The 26,827-nt window shown below is 45.3% G+C and overlaps 5 protein-coding genes across 8 annotated transcripts; 2 read left to right on the forward strand and 3 right to left on the reverse strand.

The window, feature by feature from the left end:
- Nucleotides 1-258: 258 nt before the first annotated feature.
- On the forward strand, nucleotides 259-3,129 carry st8sia3 (ST8 alpha-N-acetyl-neuraminide alpha-2,8-sialyltransferase 3). The gene is made up of 4 exons (XM_056606230.1): nucleotides 259-416; nucleotides 1,181-1,303; nucleotides 1,409-1,966; nucleotides 2,549-3,129. The coding sequence occupies exons 1-4, from the start codon at nucleotides 259-261 to the stop codon at nucleotides 2,829-2,831; spliced, it is 1,122 nt and encodes a 373-aa protein (XP_056462205.1). The 3' UTR covers nucleotides 2,832-3,129.
- A 1,937-nt stretch (nucleotides 3,130-5,066) lies between these two features.
- On the reverse strand, nucleotides 5,067-12,999 carry LOC130401786 (ras-related protein Rab-27B-like). 2 transcript variants are annotated; one of them, XM_056605744.1, is made up of 6 exons: nucleotides 12,724-12,999; nucleotides 11,487-11,668; nucleotides 10,798-10,883; nucleotides 9,964-10,067; nucleotides 9,507-9,630; nucleotides 5,067-6,032 (listed from the first exon to the last, which is right to left on the reverse strand). In XM_056605744.1, the coding sequence occupies exons 2-6, from the start codon at nucleotides 11,640-11,642 to the stop codon at nucleotides 5,846-5,848; spliced, it is 657 nt and encodes a 218-aa protein (XP_056461719.1). In that variant the 5' UTR covers nucleotides 11,643-11,668; nucleotides 12,724-12,999; the 3' UTR covers nucleotides 5,067-5,845. The 2 variants fall into 2 exon arrangements, with proteins under 2 accessions (XP_056461719.1, XP_056461718.1); XM_056605743.1 differs by lacking the exon at nucleotides 12,724-12,999 and having other exon boundaries at nucleotides 11,487-11,879.
- A 148-nt stretch (nucleotides 13,000-13,147) lies between these two features.
- On the reverse strand, nucleotides 13,148-13,915 carry LOC130401787 (proline-rich protein 12-like). Its single transcript, XM_056605745.1, has one exon. It carries the CDS (start codon nucleotides 13,913-13,915, stop codon nucleotides 13,283-13,285), a length of 633 nt encoding a protein of 210 aa, XP_056461720.1. The 3' UTR covers nucleotides 13,148-13,282.
- LOC130401785 (DNA polymerase iota-like) lies at nucleotides 13,914-18,571 on the reverse strand. Its single transcript, XM_056605741.1, is given in 11 exon segments — nucleotides 13,914-14,106; nucleotides 14,435-14,646; nucleotides 15,376-15,509; nucleotides 15,593-15,684; nucleotides 15,992-16,121; nucleotides 16,123-16,168; nucleotides 16,405-16,641; nucleotides 16,835-16,966; nucleotides 17,263-17,427; nucleotides 18,151-18,260; nucleotides 18,370-18,571. Coding segments are annotated over 10 exon segments (1,263 nt in total). The 5' UTR covers nucleotides 18,188-18,260; nucleotides 18,370-18,571; the 3' UTR covers nucleotides 13,914-14,028.
- Nucleotides 18,547-26,620, forward strand: LOC130401784 (RNA exonuclease 1 homolog). Of its 3 annotated transcripts, none has more exons than XM_056605740.1 (17): nucleotides 18,547-18,750; nucleotides 18,872-19,022; nucleotides 19,278-20,620; nucleotides 20,715-20,801; nucleotides 21,277-21,496; nucleotides 21,785-22,116; nucleotides 22,216-22,356; nucleotides 22,607-22,721; nucleotides 22,797-22,868; nucleotides 22,943-23,083; nucleotides 23,747-23,860; nucleotides 23,940-24,013; nucleotides 24,102-24,206; nucleotides 24,537-24,652; nucleotides 24,923-25,061; nucleotides 25,496-25,616; nucleotides 26,146-26,620. In XM_056605740.1, exons 2-17 carry the CDS (start codon nucleotides 18,872-18,874, stop codon nucleotides 26,235-26,237), a joined length of 3,363 nt encoding a protein of 1,120 aa, XP_056461715.1. In that variant the 5' UTR covers nucleotides 18,547-18,750; the 3' UTR covers nucleotides 26,238-26,620. The 3 variants fall into 3 exon arrangements, with proteins under 3 accessions (XP_056461715.1, XP_056461713.1, XP_056461714.1); XM_056605738.1 differs by having other exon boundaries at nucleotides 20,703-20,801; nucleotides 26,146-26,619; XM_056605739.1 differs by having other exon boundaries at nucleotides 18,549-18,750; nucleotides 19,281-20,620; nucleotides 20,703-20,801; nucleotides 26,146-26,617.
- Nucleotides 26,621-26,827: the final 207 nt, after the last annotated feature.

A 26,827-nucleotide genomic window follows, 5' to 3' on the forward strand; every position in this document is an offset into this window, starting at 1 on the left:
GCGCTGTGGAGCCACAAGGGCTGGAACGAAGGAAACGGGAATCTGATCCGCGCTACAAGACATGCGACCGACCATCATCCTCAAAACACAGCGCACAGATAGGCTATTTTTGCGTGGTTCATTTCACAGGAAAATATGAACACTTAACTTCACTCGGCGACATTATTTACGAAACCACAGTAAGGAAAATAACCCGTACCAAATCTCCCCCTTCCGATGACTGCATAGGCCCTGGCAGGGGAATGAGAAGGCACCAAGATGGTGCGTATCGCGAACGCCCTGGGTCTGGTCATCCTCAGCGTCGCTCTGCTCATCCTCTCCCTCATCAGTTATGTGTCGCTGCGCAAAGACAGCTTCCTCAGCTCCTCCAAGTACGACATGGGGGGTCCGAGGATCATGTTCCACGCGGGGTTCAGGTGAGTGGCTTTTCGGTACAGTGTCGTCTTCATCTAATGCGATTTGAATGAAAATGTGGATTGTCGGAATAGAAGTGAAAGCTGGATTTGGGCCTGTTATCCGATACGTTCCTTTAAAATACCCGAATATGCAACTGAAATTGTAGCCGGCCAATTGTATTGATGGACATAACCTTTTCACTCCACGTTAGGTTGTCTGGTGTCTTGACCCACTAGTCGACCCTTTACTCTAAAGTCTCACGCATTGGGCGTGAGACACACGCATTTCAACCCATGCACCCGCTCAAACGCCACACGTATTTCTCAAGCAGAGAAATTACCAGGATAGCGCCAACCAAATTCCGCCGCTATTTAACAGTGGAACAGGTAGGAATCAAATGTGGTCCCCATACGTAGGGTGACCAGACGTCCTCTTTTGCCCGGAGTTGCCCTCTTTTTAAGGCACTTTAAAACAAAATGTGTCCGGGCGGAATTTCAAAATCGTCCGGGATTTTATTAAAGCCTCATACATGTTCACATTCAATTTGCGTTGGGTTTCTCTGGGTCGTTCACAAACGAGTTAGGCTACGTCCAACAAAACAAAATCTCACTCTGAACTCAGTTCAAAACATCAGAGCCCTAAACGTCAACTAAGTGAATCAAACAGGAGAACTCTCCATGGTGCTAGGAGTAAAGTAGGCCATGGGACAGAAATGGGGTTCTTCGCAACCCATCCCAGATGGCCTTTCGAAGGAAATCCACACATTAATGGAATCTATCCTCAGGTCTCAGTTTGCCATGAATTTCCTGGACCCATCCTTCATCCCCTTGACGAACGCACTTAACGAAGAGCTGCAAGGAAAACCCTCTAAGTGGAAATTCAACAGGACTGCTTTTTATCTACAAAGGTAAAATACTTCCACTGTATCTATCTGTAGTCGGTCTATTCTCACTGAAAGCGCTGCTATGAGTGTGAGTGTGATGAAGGCTTTAACCTCATACATGTCTTCCAGGAAAGAGATCTTCCACTTCATCGACATTGCAAACAACTTTTCCCTCACCAAGAATGGCGTCCGCGTGGGTCAGTTGATGCACTTCGACTACTCCAGCAACAAGTATGTGTTCTCCATCAGCAACAACTTCAAGTCCCTGCTGCCCGACATGTCTCCCATCTACAACAAGCACTACAACGTGTGCGCCGTGGTTGGCAACAGCGGGATTCTCACTGGCAGCCGCTGCGGCAATGAGATCGATCAGGCCGACTTTGTGTTCCGCTGTAACTTTGCGCCCACAGAGGTGTATTACAAGGACGTAGGCAGGAAGACCAACATGACCACTTTCAACCCCAGCATCCTGGAGCGCTACTACAACAACCTGCTCACTATCCAGGACAGGAACAACTTCTTCCTCAACGTCAAGAAGCTGGAGGGGGCCATCCTGTGGATCCCGGCCTTCTTCCTCCACACCTCGGCCACGGTGACCCGCACCCTGGTGGACTTCTTTGTGGAGCACAAGGGCCAACTGAAGATAGAGCTGGCCTGGCCCGGCAACATCATGCAGGACGTCAACAAGTAAGAGGGTTAGGGAGGGGCAAGCTCTTAGACTCCATGTACTGCCTTCTTAATATCACCAGCTAGACTTTAGATTAGAGGAGGGCTGTGGACCTGAGGTGGTCACTCTAGAGACTAAAACACTTTAGACCCTTCCTTCGGAGGAGACGTAAAACCAAGGTCCTGACTCACTGAGGTCATAAAAGATCCCAGGGCACTTATCGCAAAGAGTAAGGGATTCCCCAGTGTCCTGGCTAAAACTGCCAACCAGGCTTATTCAATCTGGCCCCCTAATCATCCCCCTGTATAATTGGCTTATTCATTAATTCCCTCACTCTCCACCTCAAGCTGGTGTGTGGTGAGCGTTCTGCTGCTGTTTGGCTGCTGTGCATCACCGGAGTGGGTGCTACACAATGGTGGTGGTTAGTGAGGTCCCTCCCCTTCACTGTAAGCGCTTTGAGTTTCCAGAAAAGAAGCGCTATATAAATTCAATAAATTACTAGAGACTAGGATGGCTGAAGGTCCTTAGCAGGTCACTCTAGACTTGCAAGCATCTTTACAGATCAAAGTTCCCTTTATTAACTTAACCATTCCCTCCCACAGATACTGGAAGACCAAGAACCTGTCCCCGAAGCGTCTTAGCACTGGTATCCTCATGTACACGCTGGCCTCTGCCATGTGCGAGGAGATCCACCTCTACGGCTTCTGGCCTTTCGGCTGGGACCCCAACACGGGCAAGGACCTCCCCTACCACTACTATGACAAGAAGGGCACAAAGTTCACCACCAAGTGGCAGGAGACCCACCAGCTGCCCAGCGAGTTCAGACTGCTGTACAAGATGCATGGGGAGGGTGTGACCAAGCTCAGCCTCTCGCACTGTGCCTAAACTTCAGAGTGAGAGTCTCCTACCTTCCCCTCCCACCCCACACCTCCACACCTCTCCAACCCGAGGCGAAAAGGCTGTGACCCAGATACATCTCCTCCCCGCCCCACATTTGCTATGGCGCATATATCAAACATTGCATGATGGGCACTGAGACATTTCAACTGAGACAGTCCTCTCCTATCCTCCTCCACGACAACACATGTATGTTGCCCCTAGCGGCACGTGACGGTATCGACACTTCTAAAACAAAGATGTCAAGGTTACTCGGGGGCTTGTTTTTAGACCACACAGGTTAGCCACATGCAGCTCAGTCCGTCACTCCTCTGGCGTATAGCGGCGTAGCCTGAACTAAAACTGTTCCAACAATCACAGGCCAGCTCCAATTAATTCCACATGCTATTTAATTATAGAGCATATGACCTCTGCTTTGAAACAAAGGACGGGCTATTGATTTTGGAACGTGCTTTAAACTTTATAGAAGGCCTTTAACAGAGGAATACGCCGACTCTGCCCTCTAAGCACTGCCTAATCTCAGGGATGGAGTTAGATCAGTGATCCTTTCCTTTTCTTTCTTCCGTTCTATTCTACTATTCTATGTCTTCACAGTGGGAAATAATGTTTTTATTAACTTAGGCCCACTGGAAAAGACAAAAATTCAAGAAATGTAGGGGGGCACAGATATGGAGTATGGTGTTTGTTTACAGTGCTGTGCTCCTGCAAAAAAATCAGACCTAGCGCTGTCTCCAGCTGATTCTACGTCCTGCTACCGTTTGTTTTCCTCTACAGAATCGATAAAGTTTCAGAGTAAGAACCAACATTCCATAGAATAAGCCATAGGCTAACCTTGTGACGACACAGAAGAACAACAAGAGATTATTATAGAGGATTTAAGCAACAGCTGACGATTAAGAAGCCTTGTAACACACAATCAGGAAGTCTTTACAATGTTTTAGGAAAATATTTATAAATTATGACACATACATCAAACCTTGTCAATCCCTTTTATTACTTAAATTGAAACTATATATGTTGAAACAAAATCATAGTTATGTAGATTATGTTAACAAAAGCAAAAGCTATTATTTTACTATCTATAAATAATATACTTATATATCATTCGACTTGCGATATTTGAACAGAGAAACCCACTGTTTTTTATAACCCACTTGTGAAAGAGCATGATTCATTTGAATGACATTGCATGTGAGTGGCACTAACATATGTTAAAGGCTGTTTCTTTATTCCCATTACAACTTCTTTGTAACGTTTATATTCGCATATTGCTAAAGTCACTAATGTTATCAGTGACTTTATATCAAAGATGTTTCAAAGACATCTCTTCCTATATTTCACAGGTACCAGACCAGTAGTCTTGTTGGAGAGTGGCCCTCCCTCTGTCTTCCCAATCACACCCATAGTAATAGCTGGCCACATGATCGACTCATGAATTGTGCTCTTGTGTTGAAACACATGCTTGGGGGCGAAGTTGTGTGGTGAAGTCATTCCTGGAGTTTTCGCCAAGTGAGCCACACGTGATATAGCAATTAGCGTATGGAAAGGACTGAAATTATTGTGACCATGCAGTGTTGTTGTAACTATACATACGCTTAGGCTGGCTTGTTATTTTGTCTCAGTCAGAACAGATGGTTGAAATGATGGCAGATGTAAAAGTTATTTAACAGAGGAAAACCCTCTTGACGCAGATCTGATGCCAAAACTTTAAGGATTCAATCCTAATTGAACTGCCCTAGTTGTGTGAATTAGAGACCCTGAATGTTCGGTCAGTACACCAAAGAGCACTTTTCTGTTCGAGCGTACATTGGTGGTGACTTAAGATGGTGGAGTGTTGTAGAGCATTTGGATTGATTTTTTTTTTTATCACTTAAATTAATATCAGTTTTATTTTGTTTCCCAATTTTGGTTTTGGGAAGTACACATTGGCAGATGAATGTTGGGAAAGATTTGTGTGTGTTTGTATCTATCTTGGCTCTGCATTATATATATATATATATATATATATATATATATGAACCAAAACATGTAAAATCTGTGTTAATTTTTGAGTTATAAATCAAAGGTATAGGTTTATGTGTATTCATTCAGAAAACAGATCATCTTTCTTTTTTCATTACAAACAGGTTTCATTCCGATTACCCTTTTAAACTCTACGCATGAAACAATTGGCTATCCATAAAACCCCCCCAAAAAGTAGCCAAGTACCACTGCAATATAAAAGTCAAGATTTATGTAAAGGACTAAACATCTTGTTCATGGCAACTAACATAATGGTCGTTCACCTATAAAATACAACCAAGACTGAAGTGTTTATTTTTGTCACTTTGAGAATATACTCCCTGATAACACATCTACATGAGCCTGCATATCCCTGCCAGTCATGCTACAATGTGTCAAATAAAAATAGTATTTTTCTCTATGGTGACCATTTTTCAAATGTGGTTCATTAATTAACAGATCAACTATATATCAAAATTAATAATTATTCTCTGCTTTGACAGGGGTATTAGCAATGCTGTGATGTTATTCAAAGTATAAACTAAAAGGTTATACCGTGTGTATTCTGATTCTTCACTTGGTCAACCACACCTGAACGTATATGGAGGTGGGAGGGGATGATGGTATACATCTTTCAATGCTGATCTTACTTACCAATTCTAGTTCTACCAACCTTTGGGGTCTAAAATAACGTCATAAACCAACCAGTCATCTTGTAGTGGATTACACTGTCTGCGAGGTGGGCGGGGCCTCAACAGGAAAGATCTGCTGGACCTCGGGAGACCCTCCCCGCGGGCTCTGGATGGTCTCAGTTTTTCTGCGATGTTCCCAACCACCCCCCCATTATCTCCACTTGAACCCGCATCTCAAAACATAATTTGGGGAGGGAGGGTGACCCCATTACCCCCCAATGGGTAACAAGATGTTCAAAATGTTTTTGGTTTGTAAAATACAAGGCTAAAACAAAGTTCTGGGAGTACAAAACAAGTCCAGCTCCACTCCTAGCACTCGCAGCCTCCCCTGACCGGCGTGTCCGTCACCTCCTGGCTGACGGTGGCGCTGCCGTTGGGCGCGGCGCCGCTCGGCTCCGCGCTCTGCTCCATCCTCTTCATCACCAAGCCCAGCAGCGCACGCACCGCCTCGTCCACTGCCACGCCCGTGGCCGCACTCGTCTCAAAGTACGGGATGCTATGAAACCAGAAGGAGGTTAGGAGGAACTGAAAAACCCTCGGGCCTCACCAGGGTCAGTTGTTCTACCAATTTCTGCTATCCACCAAATTCTGCTACCTCAGGATCCTGCCTGCGCATCCATTAATTTCTGCTACCTTTTTGGCTTAGTATTTTCTTTAAAACATGTTTTTAACTGCGCAATTATCTTACAAATATGATTTACATTACGCCTTATGACCTGTAAGCATGTAAATATGTGCATGTATAAACTGGCTTTGATGCTGAATGTAGAAATAAGATGAAATAATGTGTGTTATCTTTACGGATCTTGGAGTGGAGAAACAAGATATTGTGTTACATTAATTCTAAATACTGTGTTTTTGTTTCTATGGAGGAAAGGTGAAAATAATCATTTGACCTCCTGTCTCTGGGAACATTCCTGGATGTTCCCAGAAGCCCCAGAAATTAAAACTTAGGAGGAACGCTTCGAAATTCACGTTAAAGGCACCCAGTGCAACTTTCGAGGCTTAAAAATAAACATTCAATTTCTAGTCTTTTTTACACGTAGTAAGTTTCAATAACTCCATACCATTACATACCGACATTCAAGCAGCAAAGATGAGACGTCGTTGTGTGGTGAGAACTGATAGAAAATCGATAACAACAACAATGCCGCCATTTTCTTTATTTTTTGTAACCTACAATAAATAAAGCAGGCTTCCAGTCAATGGAAAAATGGCTTCTCCCCACCGGCGATTGTTGTTGTTTACGATTTTCTATCAGTTCTCACCACACAACGACGTCTCATCTTTGCTCCTTGAATGTCGATATGTAATGGTATGGAGTTATTGAAACTTACTACGTGTAAAAAAGACTAGAAATTGAATGTTTATTTTTCATTGAATGTTTACATAAAGTTGCACTGGGTGCCTTTAAAGGGTGAGTGAATATCTGAAATACATGCTTGTTTATAACGTCTTTATTGACGATTACAGGGGTACAGTATGTGGATAGACCAATTGCCTGTATCAAATAATGCTCCCACAGCAGAATCACGTTATTTTACACCACTACTTACTTACCCTATTTACACTGCTTGTTTATAACGTCTTTATTGAAGATTGCAGGGGTACAGTATGTAGATGGATTTATTTACATAGTTTCAGAGACTGATTGGAGTTGGCACAGTTTAAAAGCTTATGAAAAACATTGTTTCTAGGGAATGCAGAGTTGCCCTACAAAGGCAAAGTGCAGTAACTACGTATTTTGTCAAAATTGAGTTCAGACTGAAAATGGGTTTTATAACACCTTCTTTGTCTTGAGACAAAAAATATTTTTCTTCCTATAAAAGGTATTAATTGAAAGTATAACCACTATTGTACATGCAACAGGTTTGGCCGGCCAGTATGAAAACTTTGAAGTCATTTTTCTCAGTTTCAATGTTGGCGTAGTTACTGCACTTTGCCTTTGTAGGGCAACTGTGGTGTGCTCCTTTGCTGAAAAATAATGCAGATGAGAGCATGTTTGAAATTGTAAAGTATAACATATATGTGGTTTGCATTATTAATTGACTTAAAAATGAGTGGGCATATTACCATACAATGTATCTCATTGTAAATTGTAATGCTCTTTTAATTTTTTTTTCTGGTAGGTTCAGTGCGAATTGTGCAGTCGGTGGGCAAATTTTGAGCGTGCCCAATATGGCCATGATAATAGCGCAGTATCTGCAAGAAATGCCTCAAAATAAAATAAAGATTTGAGATCTTTGCTTGTTTTTATTATTGGATCTTTTGAATAATTATTATATATTGCATATATAAACCCACACATACAGGATCCAAATCACAAATATATACAAGTTTTAACAATACTTTGCTGCACTTTTCTTGTTGCAGCTATTATTTAATTTAATTGATTATTGATGTTTTTTCTTTAAGTGTTTTTTTTTTACATTACATACATTGCACATACTGTACTGCTGAAATCTTCAATATATACGTATTAAACAGCATCAACAGTGTACTTGGGGTGAACAGGGGTGTTAAATCACCAGATTTGTGAGTATGATTCGTATTCCTGATTCCTGATTAGTGGGAGCATTATTTGATAAGCAATTGGTCTATCCACATACTGTACCCCTGAAATCTTCAATAACGACTTTATTAACCAGAATCAAAAGATGCTCCCCATATTCTTACAGTGCACATATGGTAGAGTGGTGGTGTAAAATAACGTGATTCTGCAGTTGGATCATTATTTGATAGAGGCGTTTGGTCTACAGATAAAATAAGCTTGTGACATAAGGTATCCTTTTCTGATAGGGTAGCATGATTTGATAGACTCTGCTATCGAGTCGCACTACGGTAGAAAAATCTAACAAGGGAGCAGAAATTGGCTGCTGGTGAACTAAATGTAGGACGGAAGGCCTCTGGCACAGGTTAAAGCAGTGTATCAAGTACCAAAACCTATAAATCCAGTGATCCATAAGTACGGCTGCATATTAATATGACATCCCTGAAGCAGTGTTTCCCACAGAATTTTGTGAAACTGTCGAGGGAACCCAGTCCTTAGGGGGGTCCATGGGCATGCTCCCCCGGAAGAAAATTTGGTACCTTTTAACCTAGAATGCATCAATCTGGTGCACTTTGAGAGGAAGACTTGTGTGACTGTGTACTATTTTCTGGAATAATGTGGAGACACTGGGTCCCATAACATGGAAGCTATTGAAGAATAAGTTATTACTTTTTATTAAAATATTTGTAAAAAATTAATGAATGAAATATTATCAATCAAACGAGTGTGTTCAAAGAATATCAAGACATTTTTTTTTACCATTCAATGTAAAATTCATCAATCTGGTGCACTTTGAGAGGAAAATTAAGAGGCTAATTCAACTGTGTCCTATGTGAGCTGTTTAGTATTATTTTCTGGAATAATTGAGGCATTGGGAACCCTGCCTGTGTAACACCCCTGAAAAGGAGAGAAGTAAATACGCTTGACACGGTGCTCTCTTTGTCGTGGCTTCGACAAGAATGTATTAATATATACAGTGATATGAGCATGATCATATCACTGTATATTTTTACTGCCATGGGACCGCAAATAAGAGGCTTGGCGAGCCACATGCGGCTCGCGAGCCGCGCAATGAGTAACGCTGGGTTAAAGTGTACCCTCATCGATTAAGCCTCTGCGAAAAGGGTCAAATTATTAATTATTAATTAACTAAGTCTGAATACAGGCTCTTCAATCATGACCCTGCACAAATCACAGAACCATCATCTCCACAGTGTTGGATTCCACGGGCTTTATTCACCTAGCGGCCATCTCGGTGTCAGCTTGGTTCTAGCTAAGCTTGGCTAGCTGGGTGGGAGGAAATGAATACTCTATTCCGCATTCAGTCCCCCCCGCCCAGCTACAGTTTAGAACCAAGATGGCTACTATAGGTGGAACCCAGACCCAGGACTTCACCTTCTTGGATCCTCCCCCACTCACCCGTATCGGGCTGCCAGGCCTCTGGCCTGCTCCACCTGGACATCCCTGGTGTCTTGGAGGTCTGCCTTGGTCCCCACCAACACGATGTCTGGGCTGTCGCAGTAGGCGTTAACCTGCAGCTGACCTGAAGTCACACAAAGTATTTGTAATCAATCGATTCATCGTCTATGGTTGCTATTCATAGCAATTTAAAGCCAAAATAAACTCCTGTCTTCCTGGAAGGATATAAAATATTAGGTTTGATTAAACTGTATCTACAACTTAATGCATTTAACCTATCATGATGACCCGCGGTTAAAGAATCCTGGAGAAGAGTGCCAAATGCATTTCATAAGTTCTCAGGGAGGACCATATTCATTTGAATCATCATCATACAGCAGGTCTCATTTCAAAAGCTTTTACCATATATATATATATATATATATATATATATATATATATATATGAACAGACATACTCATCCAGTTCCTGACGTTGAGGAAACTCTGCTGACTGCTAAGATCAAACATCAGCAGGAAGCCCATGGCGTCTCTGAAGAAGGCTGTGGTGAGGCTCCTGAATCTAAACACAAGATCAAAAGGTTGTAAATAAATCCAAAACATCATGTAATAACATCTAATTCAGCCAGTAACTCAGTCATTATTACCCGGGACGTGTGCCCTAGGCTACGTGGAACTTTAGCAGGTTCTTAAGCTGCTTTCATACCGCCGCGCGGCAACTCGCCGCCTCCATTCATTTCAATGAGGGAAGGGCGGCAGAGGGGAGGCGGTTACAAAAGCGGCTGTAGACCAGGAAGCGGTTGCCGCCCACGTGAACGTGAGCTTTCCCCCTGTTGAAACAAGCGGCAGCATCAGCAGCAGCCACTTTTGAAAACGCCTGGCCCTTCACACCGCCTCGCTGAACCCTCCGGCAGCGAGGCGGTGATAAGGGCGGTTGCCGCGCGGCCGTGTGCAAGCACCTTTAGGGACACTTGCAAAAATTACGTTCAAGTACTCAAGCATAAGTTATACAATTTAATATTTCTTGAATAGGCTGAATGTGTTCAAACTTGCTCATCAATTAAATTTTCGGTTAGGAACAAGATAATCCATTTGAAACCCCTGATGATAAAATAATAACTGTTTAATATTAGCTAGGTGTGGTTTTTTTGTGGTTGAAGGGGTCATCAACACCAAACTATCAAACAGCAACCCGCCGATGGGCAGAGGGGGGACATGAGACAACAGGGTGGGGAACACTTTCCATTGATCTATGGATGACCGTCAGCAGTGTGTGTCAACAGGCTGCCCACCTCTCCTGTCCAGCTGTGTCCCAGAGCTGGAGGTGGACCTTCAGGTTCTTCTGGGACGTCCCATCAGCCCCTGTCCCCATGTAGTTCTGGAGACCCCCCCCCCCCCAACAGCATTACTACATCAACACACCTCCCATCAGCTCCTTACCCCATGTAGTTCTTGAGAATGCCCCCCCTCATACACACACACAGCATTACTACATAGACATACCTTCCACGTGAAAATAAGATGGGCGTGCCGTGCCACATCCACGAGGCAAATATGGTATGAAATCTCTTCACCCCAATATGTCAATATTTTCAGAGCTCAAATGTCTACACATAGGGCTATGTACATTGTTATGAATTATGCAAGCAAAACTCATTTCAATGTCCATTATTGGAAATGGAATGAGTTACCAAGAATTATAAGATGTGATTTTTACCTGTTACATTTTTTAATCGACTTATTCAGCTACATATAATATAATAATATCCGTTATCAAGGAAAGATAAGGTTGAAAGTTGTAATTGAAAAAAAAAGAAAAATCGGTAACACATTGATTCAGACGGTTAAGAAGCAGATGTGTCCCGTGATAAAATGATTATGCACACCCTTGGAGCATTGCTGACCATCAGGATCAAGTACTTAACACTACAGTGGTATACATTGTGTTATTACGAGTCTTCTGTGTACGATCACCACTCACCACTCTCTTCTCCCTGAAGTCGATGCCCACAGTGGTGGTGAACCTGCGGTTGAAATGTTGGTCAGTGTATCGGTATAGGAAGCTGGTCTTCCCCACCCCCGAGTCTCCAAGTGCCAGCAGTTTGATCAGATAGTCATAGTCACCGTCGACGGCCATCTCGCATCCAGAGTATGCAACCTTCCCTGATGAATGAAGTTCCAGACAATATTTAGTTAGCAGTACTGAGATACGTTCAGTTGCCATTCACAAAACCCTCTTTGTCCTAACGGTTCTCAATAACCGGTTAATAGCCCCAAGTCAGCGTAGTGAGGTGTGCGTAATGGAGTACACTCAACGAAATGAGAAGAAAAACCAACAAATCAGTGAAATAAGCTGCATAGCCGACATTCTCCGTCTTGGTGGGTCGGTGGGGGGGATGTGTGGTGGGTGGGTGGGGGGCTGGGGGCGTGTGAGCCTCTCAGGAGCTTATATCGACCCACCATAACTCTGTTGGCATTAGGAGCAGATCTGAGAACACAGAAGCACATGACTGGAGCTGGTTTCCACGAGTAGTCAAATGCCTTGATGGGTTTGTAGTATACACAGCTCCTTCAAATGACCACACGCCCTCACAGACAAAACCTCTTTAATTGACATCCAGGAGATATCTCTGTATGACACTCACGTCATTGGCCTTCATTAACAGTGACACTTATAGCAGGGATGTGTATGTGTGTGAGCCAATGCATGACCAATCCTAAATAGAAGAGTGCGTCTGTTTAACCTGATTCCTGTTTACTGGGCTGGGCAGGTCAGGCATCAACTTTCTGTTCATGTTTTATATTGTTTATGTTTTTGGAGTGATAGCTGGGATCTTTTGGATATAAAACGCAACCGTCATGTTTTATCAGATAATCAAATAATTTCCATTAATTAAAATGAACACTGGGCACCTCCAATGTAAAATGGTTGAATAAATCCTAACAAATGAGATTAAAGCTACTGGATACTAGGCAGCATTACAAACAACAAAGAAGTATGAGAATGACCCACAGGGCCCTAGGTTCAAATGACAGTAGAACTTTACAGAAAATGGCAAAAGTTCAAGCTATTGTTATAAAGTTAATACAGCTGTATTCAATGCATTTCAATTGTGTCCTGGATAATCATTTCAAAAGCAAATATAGCTTGGTTGTTTACCAATGTTCCATCAAGAAATCCAAAAGGATAGATAGAAGAATAAAAGGGCAGATCTTACCAATGTCTGTGGTGGGAGCTCACATTCAGGAGCTCCGCTGGTCCTTGCTGAACGATGTTATGGGACTGCTCAACCGTTGGCTCGCATGGGCTCAGGGAGGAGTTTGAGACTAATATGAGACCAACAGATCTGTTATGGGGTCAGCTGCTCACAGGCCTATTTCCCTCTAGAAAATGGAGACCTTTGAAACTGTATTGTGCCCTTCGACGAATGTGCGGCTTTGTGGATTTCCATGGACATCGGCCAGAAGGGGAATTCTCAAGGAGCGAATCTGTTGTTCTCCATAATGGTTTTGCAACTGAACGCGAACGCAGAGCTTAAGGGTAATTTAAGAACTGATTTAGGACTACATACTCAACCACGAATGAAGTCCCCATATTTAAGCTACATTAATATTAAGTCATCATGAATATTAATAAGCAATAACCAATCACATGTCTCGAAGAAACCATAACTTTTATTGCCAAATTAACAAAAAAATAATCCTTTGATAAAATTAACATTTCTTATGAACAATCAAAGAGTCTTGGGCCACATAGGGAGGAACAAGGCAGAAAGCCTAGCTGGCCTTAAAATACTTGTACAATTCGTTCTGCCTACCGCCTTTAACCGCAGCCTTCTTGTATTTGCTAGAAGACTTTCTCTCTGAGGAGGGTGCCTTCAGAAGCGGCTTCTGTTGTCTCCACCCGACCATCAGCTCCCTCTGGATCTCCAGGGGCAGCTCTGAGAACACAGCGGGGTCCACGTCCCCTGGGACACCACAGGGGGAACACAGGGCCTGTCCCCCAGCCCTCTTGGGGTCTCCCGCGGGGGGTTCTCCTGGTCCGGCCCGGTGGGGTCCGGCTGACCTCTGTGGTGGTTGACAGTGCGTCAGATGAACAGAGGTAGGACCCCACCCTAATGGGGAGTGGATGGGAGTCACCGGAAGAACGGAGGGGAGGCTGGGACTGGGAGGCAGGGTCTCGGTCAGGACCATAGTAGAGGGGTAGGGGGGTGGGGACTGGCCGACTGGTGGCCGAGGCGGAGGAGGTGGGGTGGGTACGGGTGAAGGCAGGTGATAGCAGCTCCTTCTGGATGTCCTCAGGGAGTTCCCTGAACACATCCGTGTCAACATTAGGGGGCAGTTTATGTGCCCTGCCTGCAGTCGTCCAATAGTCTTCAGACGGTGCCTGTGTGCTGCGGGTAGCTCCATGGTGATCACTAATATCCGGAGAAACAACTGGGGTCTTTATTGCTGCTGATGCGGGTTGATCTGCCTCGGAGCCCGTTGTGCTCTCTGCTAGTGTCTTCATTTGGAAATCCGGCTCAGTCTTCACACTCAGGGTTATTCTCCACTTCCTGGGACCCGTTCAAATGACCCGACCAACTGGGTGGATGCTCCTCCTGCCGGGAACACAAACTAGCATTACCGCTAACATGAGCTTAAATAAGGTTAAATTAATCCCCCTGACGAGAGTCAGGGGGAATAACTATTGATATGCTTGCTGTGTCCATATCCTTTGTAATATAGGAACATTTAGACTACGTTCAGAGCAAACAAGGGAACCTATCCTCCTAAGTAGTTTCTGGGCTTGAATTAAACAGTATGGACCAACTGGACCAATAGTCCCAACCGTTTAATAAGTAACAATTAATTGAATGAAGTGAACAAGCGTCTTACTAATAAAGTTTGAATTGATTTAAAGAGATGAGGTGAGTGGGAGTGAGATACGTGAGTTCGGGAGGGGGTCAGACTGCTTTGTGGGGAGCTGCCCAGTGTGAAGAACGACGTGATGGCCCCCTGGCTCGAGGTCCCCCGCGCCGGAGGCAGGTTGGTGAAGCAGACGTTGAGCAGTGTGAGGTGGAACGCCGTGCCGCCGTCCACCATCTTATTGAAGAGCTTCATCGCCAAGTTAACCAGATGCACATTAGTATCAGTGCTGCCTGTTGGACAGAACAGAAGAGGATGAGCAAATAATAACAATTATAAAAATGTGTATTATTACAGTTATAATAGTAATATTTATTTCAGTATTATAATTATAATACAGCAATAATAATATTTGTAAGGATAATAATAATGACCGCAGCATCTGAGCCACTTTATAGTCTAGCATAATTTAATTATTGCTTATTTTTTTTATTATACTTTGACTGCCATCAATATGGTTTATTGCAGAGCACCAGTGAAGGCCCCATTTTACCTCCGGATCAGTAAAGTCCTCTGAATTTGACCAACACAGCTCCCCCCCCACCAGAGACCACCTTGTGTACGAGGTGGTGGGGGAGGGACCCACCTGAGACCACCTTGTGTGAGGTGGTGGGGGAGGGACCCACCTGAGACCACCTTGTGTCTGAGGTGGTGGGGGAGGGACCCACCTGAGACCACCTTGTGTACGAGGTGGTGGGGGAGGGACCCACCTGAGACCACCTTGTGTCTGAGGTGGTGGGGGAGGGACCCACCTGAGACCACCTTGTGTCTGAGGTGGTGGGGGAGGGACCCACCTGAGACCACCTTGTGTCTGAGGTGGTGGGGGAGGGACCCACCTGAGACCACCTTGTGTCTGAGGTGGTGGGGGAGGGACCCACCTGAGACCACCTTGTGTCTGAGGTGGTGGGGGAGGGACCCACCTGAGACCACCTTGTGTCTGAGGTGGTGGGGGAGGGACCCACCTGAGACCACCTTGTGTCTGAGGTGGTGGGGGACGGGACACTGGCGGCTCTCCCTGCTGAACCACTTGTTCTCTGCAGAGTACCTCGGGATGGTCAGCCTGAAGGTCTGGGGCGGCCGGCCGTCTTTCTGCATCCTTGTTTCCAAACCAAGCAGAGAGATTAGAGTCTCGTGTCCCATCAGACCGTATCGTATCAACTGTAACTAGCTGTTACCAACCTCTCAACCAGACTGGTGAGCAGCTCTTGGGTCCTTTCTACAACTTCTCTAGTGGTGGAGATCTTCTTGAACGAGTCTTCATCGCTAAGAGACTAAAAGAAGAAACAAACATGATGCCAGAACAATTTTAGTAATTTCAAAGCGTGCTTTAGGTAGGATTTAAGTGTAATGCACACACACACACAAACACACTTCATTGCTGTCCAATCAGGACTTATTTTTGCTAATTTGTTGAGGGAATCCATCTTGTCTGTGTATCACGTTCAACCTAGCGCCACCTCAGGTGCATGCATAGGCAAAGGGAGGGTTGAATGTATGTAGATCTCAAAAATCTTGCCCTTTCTCTCTTTTGCTCCCTCTCTTTGAAACTCTCCACTCATCCCTCCAGACGTGTCCTACCATGGGGGCTCCTGTGGGCACGACGGGGGAGTCATCGACGCCCAGAGACAGGTTCTTCAGGCGCTGGCCAGTTGGGACTCCAAACTCCTTCACCAGGCCGGCCAATGGGAAGAGCTGCAGGTCCTGCAGTCACCAATCCAAGGGCTTGGAGCCTCTTACTGGTCTGATGTCCCATCCCTCAGAGGAAAGAACACAACTACAATGAGTTCACCCCCCTAGGACAACTTTATCCATTTATACAACATGTATAGTGTATTTTTTTAATCATAAGCAGACCATCATTAACTCATCCTACCTTGGTGCCATGATCCAACAAGCGTGTGGTATGAACTACTGTTGAATGAATCTTCTGTACAACACGGTGTGTTTTTTAGAAGACAAACTACACTGAATTAATGCAGCAATTTCTCTACCGGGAACTCTATGAAGGCCGCCGAGGTGGCCCATGATGTGGTCAACGTCTTGGGGCAGCAGTGTGGTCTGCTGGTTCGGTTTGAAGGACCCAGACACAAGTTTGGCTAGCAGCTTATTGGTGGCGACCCCGGCACAGACGTCGAGGCCCAACTTGCTGCAGATGGCTGTTCTGAGCTCCGCCGCGATGTGAGAGCCGACCACCAGCCTCCGGTGGGGTCCAGGGTTAGTCTCAATCCCTACAGAATACAGAACAAGTAACACTTCCGTTTGCTCGTCGAGTTTCAAAAGCTTTGGTTGTTAGTATTCAGCACAGAACTGAAAGTAAAATGTAAATCCTTTTTCTTACAAATTAGACAATAAGCTGGTTTCATAATTTCCTGGTTTCAGTGAGACACCGGCCTGTGTGAACACAATGTAATGAAAGCATACCAGAACGGTTATAGACATGTCCCTCGAACGAGGAGCAGTGAGTCAGTCTCTTCTCTACCATCTCTGTGACGTCAACATAGTTCTCATCGAACCCAAGCCGCTCCACTGAGGGACAGTAGGACGTCAGCAGTTCTGATGGAAATCCCCACAGCAGAAGGTGAGTGCGTATGGACAAACCAATGCAACATTCAGTAGGAGATCAAAGCTTATTTTTTTTAAATAATTCACATACAAGTGTTAAATGACAATAAAACAATATTCAACGTAATAAGGTTTAATAGTTACAATAAAGCAAAATAACATCATAAAAAATGTTTGTAAGTATTTTACTTTATTTTACATTACTTATTATTCTATGATATACATTATAACACAATAGAAACACTGAAAAACATGATTATTACACATTATGCGATTATTAGTTGTACCTGTGACTTGGTAGGACATTTCCCGGTAGTGTGTCAGGTCCTCTCCTTTAACCAACACAAGCTGAGGGCATTTCTCCTGAGCATCCACCACCGACATCACCTTGGTCACACCTTGCTCCCTCGCAACGTAGTTACAGGTGACTACATTATACTTCTGTTGAATACCTGCAGATATATACACAGTTTTTGTATGAGGGGTTGGGGGGGTCAAATCCCCCGTTCGTCACGGCGCGGGCTTTCTTGGTTTACTGGAGAAGGCGGGGCTGCGCACGGAGTCTCTGACCTCATAAGAATAATTTGTATGATTGCATACTCCCGAATGTTTTAATTTTTTTATGAATGAAGACACCCGCATGCAATGATGAGTTCACGTCCGAGGGTAGACTAAACGCGATTAACTATGGTCAGGGACGTTTGTTACCGTCTAGACAGGGTCCAATAAATAGCGAACTTCATCACAGCCTCACCGAAGCGCCTACAGTGCTTAATGCAAATAATCGCAATAAGCCTGCAGAAATTCTACGACACACGCTGGTCTCAGCATGATGCATGTCTACATTATCCTATGTCTTCTGACATGGATCAATGAGGACATTTTAACCACGATGGTTGAATTAAAATCAGAGGGAGACAGCAAGTGCAGCTCGAAAGCGACCTCCCACACAAGAGTAATGGAATCATTTCATTTTATTATGGTTTCGGGAAACAGTGTAAAAACTGTACGATGATCGTACGACGCACTTCACGAAGGCTAACGATGCTTTCGGGAAACGGGGCCAAGGACCGAGACCAGTACATAACGTAAAAATAACGGCTACATTAATCGCTATATTTTAATTAATACGAGTGCACAATTGAAGAAAGGTAGATGCAGTAAACCAGTTTTACCCAAAGGCACATTACGCAGAGCTGGGTTCCTGATCATCTCCACCTACACCAGTCAAAGTGTAGGATGACTCTTTGGTGGGATGCAGTCTGCAGTCTATTAAACCCAGTTCCTATACACACAAAGCAATGCCATTAAAATATGGATAAGCATTTGTTCACGAGGCAGTACGACGTTGACTATTTATTTATCTTTTTGATTCCGGTTTGTGTTTAGCTCACCATAATCTGGACTTGGCGCGACTGTAAAGTCTGTCAAACTGGTCATCCACGTTTCATCCTCATCGTCACTATTTGCCATTTGAAAGACCGTGAAATATAAACAAAAGCAGTTTTGAAAGTACGTTACTGCTGGACATTTTGTTGTTCACATTTCTCCCAAGCGCCACCTCTTCCTCCCCACGTGCCCTGAACGCAGCGCCGCCCCCAGTGGCGCGGGGAGGTACTGCAACACACTCCTCACACCAACAGACGCCAATCAATCATTAGAGACGACCAACACGTAATACAATGCCACCAGCAGCCGGCAACAGACCTACATTTTGACCATGATTCAAAATGGAATAATCATACAAATAATCAGACAAACAAAACTATTGGACGGTACGTATGACTTGTATAACGATGTGCACCACCTGCCTCACCTAATTAGGAGTCTCCACGCGTCGTTTATAACTTTTTTATTAAAATAAAGGCGAACCTGACGGGTTTAGTTTTTTTGCAGATGTTGCCAGCGTCCGGTTTCTTTGCCGAAGTGGTCTGCCCTTTCCGACGTGGACTTTGTGAGAGGCCGCACTGTTTGTACAAGCATGAGGAACAGGTCCGAGAGATGTTTGCTGCTTCGATGAAGCCGGTTGGCCTGGCTGATTTTCAAGGTCAGTTGTTGACAATTACATGGAAATTAATAACGGATTATATTTACATGCCTATCCAATATTTTACTAAATGATTGATTATTAAGAATTTTCGGGATAGAAAGTAGTGCTGTTATTTTGCTTTGATGGATTCTAATGGTTCTCCTTCATTCGTTGGACTACTGCTGTAAAACTGCTGCAAAACATAGTTTTATCAAAACGACTTGCTGTTTATGTAATAAAACATGCATCTCCATATGTCTTCGTGCCGTAAAGCAGGAATCCCAAACTATCCCCCAACTGAGAGCAGTGAATCACTCCAGGAGTTGGCTCGTATCAACAAGGAGATTGAGGACGTGAAGAGCGAGGTGGAGAAGGAGCAGAGGAGGCTGTCCCGCTACCAGACGGAGACTACTTGCAAACATGACAACGGGGATGGTTATAAACCGTCGTCGCACAGACGCACGCCAAAGCTCTCATCCCAAGCACGGAAATACGTGGTGGATAACTCCAAACCAAGGACGGATCTGGAATATGACCCTTTGTCCAACTTCTCTGCAGATCTGCGGTCTTACAGTTCGTCAGGCAAAGATCAGAAGGATAAAGCTGGGGTCAAAAGGGCAAGAGAGGTTTCCTGTAGTGATGGTCACAACCTTCAGTCAGCCAGCAGGGAGGCCTACCCCATGCTGGAGAACGACCTCCTACAGGAAGGGGACCTCGTCATCGACATCCCATCCTCCCCGGATTTAAAAAAAAGCAAATTTCATGATGTCATTGAAAATCAATCGATGGTGGCAGAACCGGACCGGAGCTCCCCTCACAACGAGGTTGACCACACACCAACACACACTTCACACTCTGAGTCTTCCCAGGGTGAGTCATCTTCTGTTGTACTGATAGAATCAGACAAGGCGGTCCATAGACGCCGAAGTCAACCCATTGACATGTTTGACGGCTTGTCTAAATGTTTGGAAGACTTGCGAAGTGAGAACCAGAGGATGGCTGGCTCCCACGCGGAGTCCGCTGGGGAGGAGAGGAGGAGCAGTTTGGATGGCTGTCACTTTGAGGACGCTCGGCCCACTGTCGAGTTCAGTGAGATCTCCATAACAACGATGCCGCCTCAGGCCTACGCTGACAAGATGGCCTATCCTGCGCAGTCCAACCGTGATCCACATCCTGCTCCCTCAGTCTTCTACCATCTCACGACCCTGACCGTAGAACCTCCAACCAACACGGCCCAACACTACTGGTCCCCGACCAATAGCGTGCCCACAGTTGTGCCGTGTGGACAGGCGCACACGGCCACCCCTCCCTCGCCATCAGGGTCCTCAGACGGGGACCACAGCTGCCCTTGGTACAGGACGTCAGAGTCCAATGTCCAATCACATTTACTGTCCCCCCAAACCCCTCCCCCCACGGAGTACCCACCTGGCAGCCCATCGGGGGAAGGGAAGGTCACCCTCATCGAGTCTAGCTCTGGGGAGTCGGCCACAGAGAACCTCCACTACTCGGACATGGAAATGTCGGACAGCGACCCCATGGAGGAGTGTTATCGGATCTTCATGGAAGCCAACGAGGCGGAGAAGGGGGCCGCGCCCCCAGTCCCACTGACCGGGAACGTGAGTTGCCGGCAGAACCCTCTTCAGAGCCAGGGTGGACTCCCCCTTCCCTTAAGTTTCTGACCCCTTCGCCCCTTGTCAGGGGGACGAGCAGACAGAGTTGGAGACGTCCGCGGTAGAGGAAAAGCCACAGGCCCTATCTTCGCAGAAAAGGGTGGCCCACATCCCCAGACGTCCAGAGGTACCCCTTCTGTCCCCAGATGTTAGACCCATGGTCATTAATGGTTTTATTTGACCCAATGGCCACGCTATTTAGTCCAAACATTCCTGCGACCCTTAAATCTTGTCTGTTGTTTATCTCCCTACACTTAGTTTTAATCCCTTAACATCAGCCTGTCTGATTATCATATTGCATTGAAGTAGTACTGAGCATATGGCTATTAATCATAGTTGGTATATAATCACTGAGGGTATATATTCTTTGCATTTAAAGGAGAGTAAAAGATTTATCGTCAAGTATATGTAGCTTATAAGTCATTAATCGCCTGAGCCCCCGGGACTGCAATAACTTAGTAGTGTGTATTGTTAACATCTGACTGTCTGCTTTACTATCATAACCCATGTTAAAATACTTTTTGACGATTAAGGCTGAAAGCCAGAAATGCTTGTAACAGTAAACAAGCAAACCGAAACCTTAACCCTTGTTATTGGACCAGCCGGTTGCTGTGGTTAGACCTCGGCCCAAGATTCCAGTTCCCCTGCGGGGGGGGGGCTCTGGGCCCCAGCTTCCCCACCATCCCAAGGTCCTGCAGTTACAGCAGAGGGCCACGCCCCTCACTGCCTCTGTGAATGCCCAGTCTACACATCAGAGGAGGCCCGAGTCCGGAGCCCCGGTCCACCCCTCTCAGGTCCAGCTCCCGGTCTCCGTGCAGAGTGGTACGTGGACCTCTGTTAGTATTTTTGTTGGATCGCAACATTCTGATGAGGTCAGGTTTTAGAAGATACTTTATTAGAATCTAAGATGATAGATGATAATAATAAGTGATGAATTGAATTGCATTTATATAGCATGAAGTCGCCCGAAAAGTGTGTGTGTGTGTGTGTGTGTGTGTGTGTGTGTGTGTGTGTGTGTGTGTGTGTGTGTGTGTGTGTGTGTGTGTGTGTGTGTGTGTGTGTGTGTGTGTGTGTGTGTGTGTGTGTGTGTGTGTGTTTCCTGTCTATCAGCATACATGAGCTGCATCCCAGTGGGCAACGCTTTGATCCAGGTGGGCAACAACCTGCATTTCATCCTACCTGAGGGCTCCTACCCGCTGCCCCTCTCATCCATGGCCAGCTCGGTGTCCACGGTGCTGACGCCCATCAGCGCCGTCAGCAACAACGGCCTGCAGTCCTTCCAGCTATCCGCCGTCACGCCGGTGCACCGGTACCGCCCGGACCCCTCAGCCCCGCTACACATGGTGGGCAACATGTCCCTGCTGCCCTCGGTCTCCGCCCTTGGCCACACGGGCCTGGGCACGCCGTCCGGACCCCAGGGGGCCCTCCAGGTTCCTCCCAAGGTGTCCTGTAACCTCCTCCTCTTCTGGGCACACAACAGGCATCGCCACATGAGGTTTTGAAAGAATAAATACTGAATTTTGGGCTTCTCTTTTTTTGAGCCTTTGACCAAGCGTAAGGTGAAGCAGCGATCCGAGAGGGTCAAAGACAAAGTCCCCCATGATGTGCGACAGCGCTACGTGAACATGTTCACTGAGGAGTTCCTCAAGACCTCTCCCACCGTCAAAGACTCCTTTGAGAAGGTGGGTATTCGTGGCTTGACAGAGATGGATAATCCTCATTCGCTGCTTGACCGCGGTGCTTACCGTGTGACTAAATAAGTCTTGAAGCAAATCAACCGTTGTCCTGTCTAACAAGTAATCCGTTAATGTGTTCTAATGGTGATTCCCAGAAGACAGATGGTGAACAGCTGTGAAAGCTTGGCTGTTTGTGATATCTGGTGTTTGTATACAGTGTTTCATTTGACAAGACGCCTGGTGTTGTTTACAATAGGCACTGGCAGAGGAAAGGACCGTTTATAACCGCAGTGCCAACAAATTGAAATATCTGAGTGTTGCTGTAAATGCACTGAAGAGGATGAAAAACCAGAGTGCTGTTCCTACCAAAGGTGTGTGTGAGTGTATGTGTGTGTGTGTGTGTGTACGCGTGTGTGTGTGCTACTAATCTTTAATGCTTCCCACAGATGAAAACGAGATGAGTGGCAAGAGAGCAAAGGGGAACATTCCCCTCAACATGAGCCTGCTTGTAGGACGCGGTGAGTGTTAGTGGTCCTTTGGCCCGTTATCCCTCTGAATGACCTGTATAACCGTGGCGTTGTGTGTCTGCTAGGGGACGCTGTGCTGTATGAAAGCTTAAAGGAGTACATCATGAACGAGGAGAAGCTGATCGAGCACAACTACCCTCTGCAGAACCCTGAGCGGCCGGGCAGCGCAATCCTGTTTGCAGACAATAAGAAGACAGTCAATGACCGTCAGTATTCAACCAGCAGCCGCCTTCATTCAAAGGCATTGGAATTCATACACTGAATTATTCTTGCTGCTTGATTGACTTCCTTCATTTTCACTACCCAGTGTACAGTATAACCATGTGGCTCACCAGAAAGCTATGGCAAATGGCTTTAGAGTAATAGTTGATCAATGTTATATTCAGGGTTTCCCGCAGCACTTTACAGCTTAGGCGACCGCCTAAGCAACACAGGCCTGCCGCCTTAACTACGACATAATAAAAAAAGGTATATTATACGAAAGTACATTTCGTATAATACGTAATTTACCCTCTGTGTATCAACAGCCTGCATGAAAATAAGCATAAATGGTCCAACTGTAAAAGTGTGTGGTCAGACAGCAACTACGCCCAGCCCACCTCCTTAACTCACACATTTTCTGCGGGAAACCCTGATATTATATTTGTACATATGGGCTAGTGTTAGGGGTATGTAGCCTAACTTCGCTGTACCTCCTTAATTTGTATTTCAAATGTTTTAATAGGACTTTTAATTAATATTTTATATTACGGGGGTATTTTCGTTCTTTATCTTATACCGTATTATAATAATAATAATATAAATGTCTTAAGAATTTTGAAAAGTATAAATTATTTTGCATCAATTAACTTTGAGTCTGTCTCTCAAAGCCCTGAAGAGGATATGCTGTCGCTGTGGGGCAACGTACTCTGTGAGCAAAACAGGGAAGCACACTCGCAAGGAGGAGTGTAACTACCACTACGGCAAAGGAGTCGAAAAGAAAGGTGAGTTCACAGTAAGAACATAGCCTATGGGTACAGTACTTTAGGTTAATATTAACAGCCTTCTCTGTGTCTGGACCAGTACCTGGAGGAGATGAGACGCGCTACAGCTGCTGTGAAGGAGTGATGGGAGCACCAGGGTGCCAAGTGTTCAGAGTACGGACTAGAGAACCAGATCCCAACAACACTACCGTAGATTGGTTCGCATTGTAGACAACGATTTTGTGTGTGTGTGTGTGTTTAGCTACACGTCCACGATGCGGTGGACATGAATGGTTTTGTCTCCTCCTGCCCGAGAGAGGACCCTGAGAGGAGCTGTCCGGGGGTCTACTCTCTGGACTGTGAAATGGTGACATCACTCGGTTCATTCACCTCTTATCTGCATTGGTTTTGGCTTTCATACCTTAAGGAAGTATGAGGTTCAGTTTTAAAGGGTTGACGACAAATTAGTACATCAGCTAATTATGGTTCTACAAGCAAATATTTTCTGCTTGATACATTTTCTGCTTTTCTACTCACAGACCTGTACAGGTTTGAACTTTAGAGGGGAATATTTCCAACTCAAAACAATGGATTTGAAATTGCTTCATAATTGGATATAAATACCTGTCTGTCAACACCCTAGTACTACTAGATAGACCTTCCTTAGTTGGACATCTGGTCTTTGTTTCCTGTCTAGTGTTACACCACCCACGGGCTAGAGCTGTCCAGAATCACGGTGGTCAACTCTGCTCTGCATGTGGTGTACGACACGTTCGTCAAACCCGGTAACGACGTGGTCGACTTCAACACCAGGTCTGCACATGTGTCCTTTTATATCCTCCATGCTCCCTTCCTCTCCTTCACCAGAACTCTTGCAATTCAAACTCTCACCGCTTTTTAGAATTGGCAAAGACTGTGGAAAGATAAGGACACAACCTTCTCAAACTTAATGATATTGGAGCCACTTCTCATTTTCGATTGGTCATTGTCCTATTGGCTGATAAAACACTGCCTGAAAGGAAACCTACTCCCTTTCTATTGGCCCATGGTGTTGTAAATCACTGGTGTGTTTATTTTCTGGAGGTTCTCTGGCATCTCGGAGAAGGACCTGAAAGAGGACTGTCCCTCCGTGGGCGAGGTCCAGCAGACCCTGCTGCGCTTCGTTTCAGTGGACACCATCCTGGTGGGACACGGCCTGGAGACCAGCCTCTGTGCCCTGAAGGTGAGCAGCCGGGGACATGGGTCAGCCCCTCAGCCCGGGGACATGGGTCAGCCCGGGGCCCGTGGGCATGGGTCATCCCAGGGACATGGGTCAGCCCGGGGACATGGGTCAGTCTAGGTCCCTTCTGCCTCTTGAACTAAGACGTGATGTGGGTTAATATTGGTTTAGTTGCGTCTTTTTTGCACAACTGAATAGTTACAGAGTAGGAAGCAAGCATTGAAACAAACATGTGAGACCTGCAATTATCTCACATACAAACAGAAAAGGAGATACACAATAACATTGTTAATAGAGAATTCTAAAATTAAGACATTTAATTTGAAGAAAACATAATGCATTACCTAATGAGGACGAAACTAATTTAATAATGATGGTATCAGACGAGGAAAGTGTCTCTTAAATAACTGACCTCCTCCTGTGTCCTCCCCTCTCAGTTTCTCCATGGGACTGTGGTGGACACCTCAGTGCTGTTCCCTCACCGCATGGGGCCCCCCCACAAGCTGACCCTCAACAACCTCACTGCGGACTACCTCCGGAGAATCATCCAGGACAGCGGTTGGTCAAACCTGCTGCCAACCTTGGCCTAGCACCCAGCATCCATCCTAGTTCTAATTGCTCGCCGGGTTCAGCTCTCCCACGGCTAGTGCTCAGAACACGAGCTGCTCGGCTGGTGCTCAGAACCAGAGCTGCTCAGCTAGTGCTCAGAACCAGAGCTGCTCGGTGTGGAAGTCCTATGACTTAATCAACATGAGAATGTCAATGCGAAAATATGAATTGTGTGATACTGCTGGATACAGATTAACGATCAAATAAACACAATTTATTGGTTTTAATGGGGGGGAGGAAGGGGTCAGGATAGTGTCTTGATGAGGGTATGCGCCTCCTAGCTGAAAGGTTCTCGGTTCGATCCACAAAGTCTACAATCCTACCTGTATTAGTCATCCTTGAGCAAGATGCCCCACTATACTCCTAAGTGACATGTATCTGAATACAAAGTTCATTAAGTGGCTTTGCATTGAAGCATTTGCTCAATGAATGAATGTTACTGGGTGCCTTGTATTCTAACCCTGCTCTCCTCTGCCAGTCTGTGGCCACGACACCGCGGACGATGCGGCCGCCTGCATGGAGCTGGTGCTGTGGAAGATGAAGGAGGACGGAAAAGGCAGGAAATGGTGATTGTGGGAAATAAAGAAATGTTAGGGTTTGAGTCCATGAGACGACTTGGAGCGACGCGAACTGCCTCTAGCTGCTGTGTCGGACTCCGTCATGAGCTGACTGCCTTTGTTTGTTTTTGAGTTATTCGTTAAGATTTGAGCGTGAGAATACTGCATGTTTATAAGAATTTATTTTTATTACTTTAAGTTCAGGCAGAATTATTAGTTTATTAAATTGCTTTTTGGTTTGCAGTACTTTATTTCATGCGCTTGTGAATATTGTTGCAGGGGCACTTGGTGTTGTGGAAACCTAAGGGTTGGGGTCTGAATGTTTAAGAAAATAAAAGCACTTGTTGAAGCTTCGTGTGATTGTCTCATCCGACCGGCCAATGAACCTTTCAGATCAGTTCAATCGTGGCCAATCACGTTCCGCAGATGACTTGAGTGGCATTTACTCCAACCAATTGGTAAACAAGTTGATCTCACCAATTACTACCTTACAGTGATTGGCAATTAAAATGACTTGTGTACATCTGATCCAGCACAAAACAACCAATGCTAACAGATTACACTTTAGCAATTAGAAGTTAGCAATGACAGTCCAACAGTGTG

This window comes from Gadus chalcogrammus, chromosome 13 (genome assembly GCF_026213295.1).
Source record: "Gadus chalcogrammus isolate NIFS_2021 chromosome 13, NIFS_Gcha_1.0, whole genome shotgun sequence".
Taxonomy (NCBI): domain Eukaryota; kingdom Metazoa; phylum Chordata; class Actinopteri; order Gadiformes; family Gadidae; genus Gadus; species Gadus chalcogrammus.

Bases quoted from the DNA above. Each gene is read 5' to 3' on its own strand.
- st8sia3 (XM_056606230.1), top strand. From the start codon at position 259: ATGGTGCGTATCGCGAACGCCCTGGGTCTGGTCATCCTCAGCGTCGCT. The intron at 1,304-1,408 runs GTAAAATACTTC...CATGTCTTCCAG, and splicing joins ACTGCTTTTTATCTACAAAG to GAAAGAGATCTTCCACTTCA. The intron at 1,967-2,548 runs GTAAGAGGGTTA...TCCCTCCCACAG, and splicing joins ATCATGCAGGACGTCAACAA to ATACTGGAAGACCAAGAACC.
- LOC130401786 (XM_056605743.1), bottom strand. From the start codon at position 11,729: ATGGCAACTGAACGTATCTCAGTACTGCTAACTAAATATTGTCTGGAA. The intron at 10,884-11,486 runs GTGAGTGGTGAT...GGGGGTCTCCAG, and splicing joins ACTTCAGGGAGAAGAGAGTG to AACTACATGGGGACAGGGGC. The intron at 10,068-10,797 runs GTGGGCAGCCTG...TCTTGTGTTTAG, and splicing joins GACACAGCTGGACAGGAGAG to ATTCAGGAGCCTCACCACAG.
- LOC130401787 (XM_056605745.1), bottom strand. From the start codon at position 13,915: ATGGAGCTACCCGCAGCACACAGGCACCGTCTGAAGACTATTGGACGA.
- LOC130401784 (XM_056605738.1), top strand. From the start codon at position 18,872: ATGTTGCCAGCGTCCGGTTTCTTTGCCGAAGTGGTCTGCCCTTTCCGA. The intron at 22,357-22,606 runs GTGGGTATTCGT...TGTTTACAATAG, and splicing joins TCAAAGACTCCTTTGAGAAG to GCACTGGCAGAGGAAAGGAC. The intron at 22,869-22,942 runs GTGAGTGTTAGT...TGTGTCTGCTAG, and splicing joins GAGCCTGCTTGTAGGACGCG to GGGACGCTGTGCTGTATGAA.